This window comes from Penicillium antarcticum, assembly GCF_028974205.1.
Source record: "Penicillium antarcticum strain IBT 31339 chromosome Unknown utg000007l_segment0_segment0, whole genome shotgun sequence".
NCBI lineage: Eukaryota > Fungi > Ascomycota > Eurotiomycetes > Eurotiales > Aspergillaceae > Penicillium > Penicillium antarcticum.
This window is the reverse complement of record NW_026695305.1, coordinates 613,058-624,297: the sequence shown is the minus strand read 5'-3', so window position 1 is coordinate 624,297 and position 11,240 is coordinate 613,058. Positions and strand designations below refer to the sequence as shown.

The window sequence follows — 11,240 nt, the reverse complement described above, 5'->3', positions numbered from 1 at the left end:
ATGTCACCTAATATCCGCAATCCTCAATTTTGTGGATATGGTATGCAACCCAATATCCTCTGGATATTTGAGGATATCCAATGGATATAAAACAGGCCAAACATGCCAAGTCTCATGACCTTTTTGAGCGTGCATTATTTATGCGGATTCTATTGTATTTTTCAAGTACTCATAGTGTAATCATTATTGAAGATTTTAATTTGGTAAACAAAATTGTAGCATATTCATGTTACGCAGACTATCTGAGATCAAACTGAAATCCATCAGGTAATCTTGGTTGCTTCCGAATCCGCCCCGACCGTCCTTGTATGCCCTCATCTATTAGCATTTCTGGAAGGCCATCGTCATCGTCATCGGAAGCCTCGGATAATCGTTTCCTTGATCGTTTAAGCTGTAGTTGCTTACTTCGATTATCAGTCTCCCCGTCTTCTGAGTTCTCATCGTAGCTTTCTATCCGTTGTGTATCCTCAATGCCTAGCTCTTGTTCCTCCTCTTCATTATCACTAATAGGCTCGACAGTTTCAAGCTGGGGTATTGGTTTCCGAGCTTGATCTAACAATACAGCTTCTCCGGCGGAAAGATGCTCCTTTATAACCTCAAACTCCTTCTGCTCAACTTCAAATTTAGTGGCGAGCTGATGAAGCATCAATCCTCGGATCGTACTTGGTTTCAATTGGCCACGACGATAGTGGCAGATATCGCGAGCGCAATTGAATAATCGCTCAACGCCTGCACCACTAGCTGGGATAGAAAGAATATCCCGTGCCATTCTTGCAAGAATAGGAAACTCGTTCTCATGCTCTTTCCAGAATGCTCGGGGCTTTTGTCTCTCAATCCCGCGGGCAAGATACCTCGCAATCTCATCATCTTCAGGCTTTGAGAGCTTATCCTGTGGCTGGTTCTGAGAAGCGCAAGCGGTATCAAGATCATAATAGTCGTCATCTCGGGCCTCTCCAGTGGCATCTTGCACGACCATAGTATCTGAATCATGATGAAGCATATCTTTATATCGATGAAACTCTCGCTTAAGGACTCCATGGTAGTGTTTGACGTAGTCAATTTCACCTTGCCAGTCTGTTGATGCAAAATATCGAAGCTTTTTTGATGGGCAAAGGATCGTTGCAAGTGCATATATTTCACCGTACGATTCATGATCAGTAGCAGTGTAATACTTTGATAGCTTCTTCTTTGCAGTCTGAAGAGCCTGGAGCATACTCTTCTTCCAGATAACCCCTTTATTCTTCAATTTTCTCTCAGCTTCATCAAGGTGAGAGAAAAGCTTGTTATAAATACTATAGATGTTATGTGTAGTAACATCCCTAGTCTTTGATAGCATAGTAGTGAAGTCAAAGAAAGGCTTGGTAAGAAGAAGAAGATATTCAATCTGTCGCCACTCTTCTTGATCAAGTTTGAAGTGGAGATATTGATGATGTGTACAATACTGATCATAAAATGGTTGTAGCCTTTTAGCACGGTTAAGCATCATAAAGGTTGAGTTCCATCGGGTTTGGACATCTTGGATAGGGATCAAACGAGGCTCCTTAGTTTGCAGGGCCATAAATGCCTCCCGGCGTTGTGGGCTTGCATTAATAAACACAGCAAGACCTCGGATCTTAGACTTTTTATTAGTATGAATTAAAAGACTAAGGATGAGAAGTAATTCACCTTTTTTAGAGTATCCGCAATTTGTCTAGTTGAGCTAGATTGTTTAGTCTGAAATGAATGGGTTCGTTCATCAGACCACTCCAGCTCAATCTCTTTATTCGGTGGCGTCACTTTCAGCTTCCCAAGAAGCTCATTCAAGCTTAACTGGATCACATGCGCAATACATGGAACTCGGAAGATCAACGTATCCGATCGGCTTTGTGACTGAATTGTCTCTTGGATATTCATCATCAGGGTGTTATTATTAGTTGCATTATCTGTGGTCACGGATAATACGCGGTCGGTGATTTCATGATCAGTCAGAAGCTGAATCACGGTCTTACTTAGATTCTCACCCGTATGTGATCCGTGAAGATGCTCAAATCCAAGAAGAACTTCACAGTAATTCCAATCTTGATCAAGGAAATAACCTGTGACAGCCATAAATGCTTGCTGGAATGGCGACGTCCAGCAATCAAGGGCTATTGAAAGGCGACTCCTATCTGGAAGCCTTCTAAGAATCTCTTTTTGGCTGCTTTTGACTGTGGAGCCGAGATAACGCCGCATACTTCGCGCAGATGGGATATTGACCTTGCTCGGGGCTTGTTGGATAACCTCTACTAGATCCTTGAATTGGGTATGCTCAATGATTCGGAAAGGTAGGTGAGCGGTAGAGATAAAGTCTAGTATCGCTTTTGCTAGACGCTCCTGGGAGAAGGATGGGTTTTGTGGGAAAGTCGGCTTTAGGATAGTATATAAAGATAAGTAAGAGAGATATTGAGAGTCCAGGTTATAGATGAAAAACATACCATTTGTTTGAGCATCTGATCAATCTTCTGGACAGGCTTCCGAGTACAGGAGCCTGCCTTGATATGTGCATTCATTGGCGATGAACCAGCACGGCGGAATCTTGGATGAACAAGGGTACAGAGACATGTTGTACACATAACTTTTGGCTTGCCAGTCTTTTCATGTGCAACTTGATTGAAGTTATCCCATATATTAGACGTCTTTTTTCCATCCCAACGGATAGAGTCTTGTATATCTGGCTTTGATCCAAACTCTGTGTTTAGCCACCAAGTTACAAAGCTCTTCCGGGATTCATCCATCTCCCGACTAGGCTTAGAGGAATAGAGGACCCAGTACTGCTGAAGAGGGGGGCCAACACGAGGAAGCGAGAGAGGTGCAGTTAGAGATGAAACTTGCGACACAGATGTCAATACAGTCTGGCTGCTAATAAGAGCGGATATGTCATCGGAATGAAGTATGTCGGGATTCAGACCTAGATCTGAATCGGCGTAGAAGGAGTACTGGGACTGAGATGCCTGTGAGTAAGACATATTGTACTTGATCACGGGTTACCTAGGAATAGGCATTAAGAGAAAAAGAGAGAGAGAAACGTACATGTAAGACTAGCTGGGAGTATCAGGGGTATAGCAAACAAAGTCACGACTCACGGGCGCGTTTTCCACATATCTTGAACTTTCAATGGCGATGATTGGCTGTTACTAATCACTAGTGCGGATATTTGAGGACAATTGAGGATATCCGTGGATATCCGTGGATATCTGTGCGGATATCCGCTATATATCCTCAATTATCCTCAGGCATTGATTTCAGGGAAAATAAATCAGAAGTCTATAATATCAGAGCTTCCGACCAAGATTTCTTCATAATGTTATACAAATTACACTTTAAGAAGTTAATACACTTTTAAAGGTAGATCAAACCATTTTTTTCATATCGAGCTTATTAGATTCAACAGATAAACAGCGATTTCAATCGTATCTACTGAGTTCAGCTAAAATATTCTCTACTACTATATAGAGTAAATATATATTTCTACCGCACTCTAAGTTTGGCCACTGCTAGACTATGCGCGAAGCTAACAATACTGTCGATATCAAAAGTCACCGCTGTCGGGCGTTCTAGCTAGTGGTCGGCTGCAAGGCAGAGGTAGACTAGACGAGTGTTAGGCGTGACTAAACTAATCCCGGTATAGATCTCGCGTTTTCGGGTTACGCTAGTCTTTCCTACTAGGTTTTCCTTGCGTCTAGCTATTGTTGCGGCACTAAGAATATCGGGGTATCCTCTATCTGCCTAGATCTAGTCTAGATACTCTCCTAGACCGAGATACTCCGTATATTATATCTTATATTCACTCTCCTGCTACGTATAGCACTAGCGGCAGTAGCTATAGTGTTATTAGAGCTAGTTAGTAAGAAGCTAGGCTAATTAAGAGATAGCCGTATTAGTTATTACGTCTTCGGTTTAATTAGGAGGTAGAACTATAAACGGCCTAGTCGCTTAAACCGGAATTTCAGTTACCCCTAGTATAAGACTGGCTTAGGTAGTCTCTTCTTATACACTCTCTAGAGAGATTGCTTAAGTAGGACTATTGGCTATATCACTTATAGATTCTAGTAGTACCCTATTATCTATCAGCGGAATATTAGGTATCGATAAGTCCTATAGTAGAAGGTCTAGGCTAAGAGCTAGTAGAAGTTGCTTAACCTCGGTCGCGATAGAAAGTTCCCCTAGAGGAAAATAGCTAAACGATAGTTTATTGATATCAGTGGATAGGGGTATTGTGGCGGAATAGTGCTAGTCGAATTGCTAGTCACGATATATAGCGCGGGTAAACTATCGCCAGTTCCGCTGTTGCGTAGTATTTAATATTTGTTTTGCCTAAGTAGACGTATATATTCGCGGTCGTCCTCGTTTTCGTGTTAGAGCGTCTAATAGTGGTGCTATAATAAGCTAGTAGGGGTATTCTCGATACGAACTTCTACGGCGAGAAAGGCCTCTATTTTTTCAATGATACGAATAGGGGCCCCGAGAAAATCCAGTTAGCATAGCAATCGAACGTAAAATCGAATCTATCAGATAAAAGTAAGTTGTGTTCCGAAAGAGGTTTAGTTTTGACCACGAAATTCGAAAAGGGTTTAGTTTTGACCACGAAATTCAAATAGGTTTAGTGTATGCTTATATCAGCGCATTGGCCTCAAATATGATCAGATTCAAACGACCATAACTCTATGAATATTCAAGTTATCAAAATAAACGTTGAACATTCGGCATGCCACGGTAATTCTCTATAAGCAAAATATATATTTAAGCTCTTTTAATGCATGGTTGCGGTAAGTCGTGGTCATGATTTCGTATATGGTTCAAACATTCTATCTGTCTTGATCACCACATAGTAATGAAATGAGGCACAGGTAAAACGACTGACTATCTGTGCACAATGAACCTACAACCTGACCACACAACACGCGCCAACAAAGTCCCAAGAATGTATCAAACGCCAGAATCATACTGACTTACATCATCCGCATGCACATATTTGTCCCAAGCCTTACAAGTCGAATTCAGCGATGCCATATCGTATCCAATTTCCGATTCACGTTCGAGAAGCTGCACCGCGAAGCCTTCGGAGGTGTGCCAAGCAATGTGGCAATGCATGAGCCAAACCTTCAAATCTTAAAGTCAGCAGTGTAAAGAAGCTTATATGCCAGGGAACAACTTACCCCGGGGTTGTTCGTCTTCAAAGCAATAACAATATACCCACTTGCCGGTAGCATAACAACATCACGACGCGGGGCATTGACCAAGGTCAAACTGTCAACCATGCTGCTATCAAAATTACCATAACCAGCCTGCAGAAGCCAGAAGTCGTGTCCATGAAGATGCATGGGATGGTCTTGAGCGAAGGGACTATGAATGACGAAGTAAACCCACTTGTGAGCGGCGGGTAGTTCAATCAAGCGCTGACGTGATAGCCAAGTATCATTGCCCTGAGCCACTTGAAGCAGAGTCGGATACTCCCACTGCGTATGCAAAGAGGTACCGTTCATGAGCCAAAGCATGGCGTTATCGGTGACCTGCACTTCCACATTCTCCCCCGTCTTGTACGTGTATGTTTCGGAGGCGTCGACTTTCAAATAAGGAACGAGGTTTGAGGGATTTTCGTCGGCGCAGGAGTCGGTATAACTATAGGCAGATGTAGTGGGGTCCGCAGTGGATGAGTTGTCATAGCGAATGATACCCTTCACCTTATCGGTGGCGTCGGTCTCCGAGCATGCAGACTGTGGAATAGCGCGCATCCAAAAGTTGCCTGATTGAAGTTGCTTTCCACTTACGATCACATCATAGCGCTGACCCATTCCCATACTCAATTGTGTTGCGTTGAAAGGATGGATTGGAACGAAATCGTTGGCGATCACCTCCATGGTATGATTGTCGATCATAAACCGGAAGTGCTGGTCTGCAGCGGCATTGACCAGGCGAAGTCTGTACCGTTTACCGGCTTCGAAGACTGTCTTGAATCGCGATCCTTCGTCGTTCCAGGTGTTTGTACCGTTTATTAGCCCATTGGGGGCGGTTGGCGGGCCGCCCGTAGCGGCTTGGAGAACCAGTCGGTCGGCTGTGGTCTGGGGTTTCGATCAGCTTGATTCCCTTCAGAAGACTTTGGTCTCATTGACACTCACATGATACCAGTCATTTAAGAAAATATGGCCAAGATCGACATCGTAGTTAGCGGTGGCAGGTCCATTGATCTGGATTCTAGACGGGAAAAGCTGATCAGTACTCCTTTCTGGGTTCTCCTCGCTTTCGTCAAATTCAAGACTCACCCCCCGAAGACACCATTCCAGGCCTGGACATAGAAGTGGGAGTGATACCAGCCAGTACCATATTCGGTCGCACGCCATTTATAAGTGTAAGAGTCACCGGGGGCCACAGGGCACTGGGTGATACTCGCAACACCATCCATGTGGCTTGTCCAGTTCTGGCGAATGCCATGGAAGTGGAGACTCGTTCCGTTGGCCTGGAGAGAGTTTGTCACATGGACGACTAGGAGCCCAACATTAGCACCACTTCTTGATTCCGGTCAACCATCTTCTCAATCCACGTACCAACTTCGTCACCCCAGTCTGCAATGATGGTTGGGCCGGGCAGGGACCCATTGATGAGCTGTACGGGAATCTCGACACCATCGGGGGCAGCGGTTGTGTTCTCGATATTGAACCAATATTCGCGAGTCACACCGGTGTTGGGGACCTTCTCATAATAGTTCGTGGTGATATCGAATCCATTACCCCAGTATTTGCGATTGTTGGGGCTGTTTAACAAACCTGTTTCGCGTGTATGTTTTGAGGGCACCGAGACACTGAACGCGGTGGAAAGTGAAATGAGCGACGAGACGAAAAGGAATAAAAAACGCATTTTGGCCTGATCGGCCGGGTGGTGATATCAGATGCGAGGAAAACCAATATGCAAACAAGGAGATCAAACGAATGAATGGATTGAAGGGAAGAGAGAGGTAAGTTTCCAGGATCGCGCTGGCCCAATTTTGTCTTATAAACGATTTGAGCAAACACAAGAGTCTCAAGGTCCGAGCTAGAACTCTCTTTTTAGCTAACTGCTGCTAGACCCCACTAGAGATCCGACAGCTATTTTCTAAGTCCCCATCCAAGGGATCCTCGTCGAAAATTCCCGTCTCGCTCATCCACGGTCGAAATGGAATTTTGAATCCATTTGCGTGGCCAGATCACAGCCTCCATTTCTGGCTCGCTTCCCGACTTCCTTGTCAATAATTGGTTGAAGCGGACCTACGCAATGCATCAATTATATCCATGGATTTTTCAACTTCGAATGCTACGAACATGAAAGCCGCAAAAGCCGTTTGACAGCGCCATCCTAAGCACCTACATGAGTACCCTCTTAAATCGGTATATCCAAAACATTGGTATTCTTGAAAAGGGAAAAGGATCTACAAATCGCATTACCCATACATTGTTATTCAGCGGACAACGTCCTCCGACCGATTAAGTTCGCTCGACGGGGTTCTAAAATCGATCATGGATACCCCTTTTCGATAATCATCGGGATCTCTCTACTACTATCTCACGACAAGCTCGGGTTATGTCCGATCTGCAATCCGGATTTCCGCTAAAAAGGGTATTCGGCCATGACGGTGCTTGTCATCTCTGTAAGGCTGACTCTAATTTAGCCTTTTCTAGGTCCTGATCCAATGTGGAAACAGATAGCGTAAACATAAATGCACGAAAACTGGAATATTGCGCCACGGCTGACGAAAGACTCGTACGAAAGCTTGCTTAAAAAGGACGCGATCCATGATATACCGTTCCAGGTGGTTCCCAAGGCTTGTTGGTCCTGCATGGTGGGGCGGCAGATCCCCCGCGAGCCACTCTTCATGCGGCTGTTAAAACATTATCCCGTCCCAACCACGTCACCAACAGGCTTTAAGCATTTCATCGGCGGGGACCACGTACGACTTATAAATAGAGTACAGAGCTTATTGTAGCTCCGATAGATAGCGGGTCGCGTGCCAAGTTGGCGGAACCATGCCGTCCTACATCCGGTGAGTCTAGGCTGCTATATATGAGGGCGACAATTTTGCTCGGCGGTGACTCGGAGAAACTAGGAAATTGCCAGTGGTCCGCGGCGCCAGTTCACACAGAATCAGGAGTCTATTCATTTGCTATTGTTTACCACTTGTCCCCTGACCCTTTTTGATTTCAAGGTTCCGTCGTTCGAAAGGTTTCTCCAAGTCAATCTCACGAGATTTCTGAAGTTTCGTTCTCATCCGACACATCATATCTTCAAAGTTACCTAGGCCGTACACTTCTATTCGCACGAAGAAAAGTCCCTACTTTGAAACTTGAAGCATGCGTTTCTTCTCCCTTTCTTTGGCATTTCTCATGCCAATTGCGTTTGCTTCGAGCATTCCTCATCTACACGCCAAGCGAGGTGCCGAAACAAACGCGACACTCTATGCGTACGGAACAAATGCATCTTCCTGGCCCGTTGCATATGGACAGAGCGATGGTATGACGATCCTACCCTAGGGCAGAAACTCCCAGAATGAATTATAAGACCAAATTTGTTTAATCTGCGTTCCTTTCAGGCCTTCTCTACATCACACAAGATCCCACCGCAACTGCAGGTCTCGTCCCTCTAACCTGGGACCTGGCATCGATCACCGGGGAATGCTGGATCGCCAACGCAACATTCGTCAATGGGACAAAAGCCGGGTCTATGTACATCATGGAGCAGAAGGACTATGCTGTCGGTATTCTGCCACAGACTCGGGTAGCTTACTTGAACGGCACTGTGTCCGGCTTCGCGCTGTTTGCAACACAGCTCGTGTATAACAATAACACACTGCTTGAGGCGCAGTTCTGGGCTTCGGCGACCAACACCAGTGGTGTTTATGGCTTGGTGTGGACTCTCGATGACAGTACGCCAAATGGGGAGTTTCCTGTTGTTGTCAAGGCTTCGGAAGATTCTTGAGGGACGATATGACTGCCGCATCTCTCCTTTAATAATAATTGGGCGGTGGTGATTCTAGGAAGGTGCTCAAGAAGCAAATAATTTGTATGACCTCCAAGTTCATCGAGGTTTCCCTGTCCTCTTGGTAGCGATAGTGAAACCGATAGGTATTCAATTGCAAGTCATCCAGACGAGGCAGAGCTTTAGCAAACGTTGAGACGGATATCATTCTGACCTATTTCTCCTACTACATGGCCAGCATCGGTTAGTATAGGGGCCATTGAGAACTAGTCTTTTGGAAACATAATTCAAGTTCCAAGGTTGGCAGGTCCGAATGCAGTCTTGCACCATAGAAATATACTAGTATGTTTTCCACATCACTTTCCTCATTCTTCTACAACTTGAACCTTCAGGTTGGAAGTAATGTCAGCATGATGTTCAATTTCATGAAATGAGCCCGTAATTGGGACGCTGATTCATTTTTCTTTCCTTTCTTCACTGCGTGGCGTCATTTTGGTGTCTGGGATCGTAACTGGATTGGACAAAAGGAACCTGTGAGCCCTGGAGGTTTTTCATTGTTTCCGTAACTACTTTCCCGCCGTTCTAGCGTATATTTTATTATATCCTAAATGTTGAGCAAGAAAGATGGCGGACCAGAGCTCTTGATCCTATACTTGGCAGCCCCATGGGACCTAATGGGTCTCCCATATGGTCCCATGGGAGTTGGCGAGATCTAGGCCTCTGCATGGTGCGGTCTTGGTCCTCAGGTCGAGGACCGCGGACCGGACCGCACGGTCTTGCGGTCTCAAATTTGGAGGTTAAGACCACACCATAGTGAACCGCAATTGCATAATTCTGCCAAGACCTTCCCTTTTCAGCTGCATAAATTGATCATTCATCCCTTTTGATTACTGTTATTAAACACTGTTTTGGTCCCTACTTCAACATTTGCGGTATTTCAGTATCAACTACTATGAAAACAGATGAAATATACTCGTATGTAGAAAATTTAATATTCAAGATGTTTAGCCCTGCTAACACAAGTATATGCTTTTTGTTCTCATAAGGAGGTGTAATAGTATTTGTTGCTGGCTAGGTATATGAGGTAAGAAACATATATATCCATGGCAGTACCTCATCCCATCTTCACCCTAGACTTCTTCACTAGATATACATAACCCCTTGTGTATAGCTAGAATAGGTATTAAGGGTATCATTAGAGTGCTTAGATACTGTAGATCACATTTTATCTCGAGATTCTACATTCTGCTACCAATTAGACCTGGCTACGACCCTCCGCATGGGTCCCTACCCCGGACCCTCGAACCTCCCCTCTTGAGGGGAGGTTCCAGCCTTCCGACCCTCAACCTACCCTGAGGGTCGTTGAGGTTCACTATGCGGACCCTCGGCGACCCTCAACGACCCGCATTTGCATAAATTTTCCACGCCTTACCTCTTTTGGTTGGATAAAATTGATGATTCATCTCTGTTTTTTACAGCGGTTCCGTTAATTTGTAGATATTTCACTGAATACACCATCAATATAATAAATTATAAACAAATATTCATGTAAAAGTAAACCGTAGGCATGGTCACCTACAAATTACAAGTAATATTCGATGATATCGATATGGTGAGTGGTCAGTGCCGGTTGTCGACAAAACAGCGTGTAAAGTTGTAGATATATATATTGTAGGTACTGTAACCCATGTGTACCTTCATTTGTAGAACCACTATTTTTTAAGAAAACTATAAGGACGTAGTTCAAATCCCCTCATTTTTACATCATTTGAACTGTTATATCTTCTTCTATTACTTTGTCTTTCAGAATTTAGAACAAATTATCTAGGTATGTCGTAACTCCGGTTCAACGGTTGCAATTATTAGACTTGGCCGTTCCGATTAAGACTATTTTCTTAACTTGAGGGTCCTCTTTGAGGGTCTCTTTGAGGGTCTCTTTGAGGGTCTCTTTGAGGGTCGCTGCGGGTAAGTGAGGGTCTATTGGAGGTTCGTTGAGGTTCATTTATTAGGTAATCCACTATGCTATCCAATCAGATCTAGCTATGTGGATACAAAAGACGATAGATCAATTCTGGCATATAGAACAGGGACGAACGGATGCCCCAAGAATATCGCGCATTTTTTCGTACAAAATAATTAGTAAGTTCCTCGTTATTTTCTCCTCAGTCATAGTACTGTCTTCTGGTTACTAAATCTATTATGTCTCAGCTCTCCGACGTCTACGCATCATCCAGCTTCGACGGGGTGCAATTAGACGCGCTACAATACCTTGTTCCTAA

The 11,240-nt window shown here is 44.4% G+C and overlaps 3 protein-coding genes across 3 annotated transcripts; 1 reads left to right on the top strand and 2 right to left on the bottom strand.

The window, feature by feature from the left end:
- Nucleotides 1–238: 238 nt before the first annotated feature.
- On the bottom strand, nucleotides 239–2,984 carry N7508_007427 (uncharacterized protein; the record flags this gene model as incomplete). The annotated part of the gene is made up of 3 exons (XM_058465491.1): nucleotides 239–1,612; nucleotides 1,666–2,385; nucleotides 2,454–2,984. The coding sequence occupies 3 exons, from the start codon at nucleotides 2,982–2,984 to the stop codon at nucleotides 239–241; spliced, it is 2,625 nt and encodes an 874-aa protein (XP_058317893.1).
- A 1,960-nt stretch (nucleotides 2,985–4,944) lies between these two features.
- Nucleotides 4,945–6,870, bottom strand: N7508_007426 (multicopper oxidase; the record flags this gene model as incomplete). The annotated part of the gene is made up of 5 exons (XM_058465490.1): nucleotides 4,945–5,118; nucleotides 5,175–6,077; nucleotides 6,135–6,210; nucleotides 6,279–6,498; nucleotides 6,561–6,870. The coding sequence occupies 5 exons, from the start codon at nucleotides 6,868–6,870 to the stop codon at nucleotides 4,945–4,947; spliced, it is 1,683 nt and encodes a 560-aa protein (XP_058317892.1).
- A 1,466-nt stretch (nucleotides 6,871–8,336) lies between these two features.
- On the top strand, nucleotides 8,337–8,961 carry N7508_007425 (uncharacterized protein; the record flags this gene model as incomplete). Its single annotated transcript, XM_058465489.1, has 2 exons — nucleotides 8,337–8,496; nucleotides 8,576–8,961. 2 exons carry the CDS (start codon nucleotides 8,337–8,339, stop codon nucleotides 8,959–8,961), a joined length of 546 nt encoding a protein of 181 aa, XP_058317891.1.
- Between the last annotated feature and the right edge of the window lie 2,279 nt (nucleotides 8,962–11,240).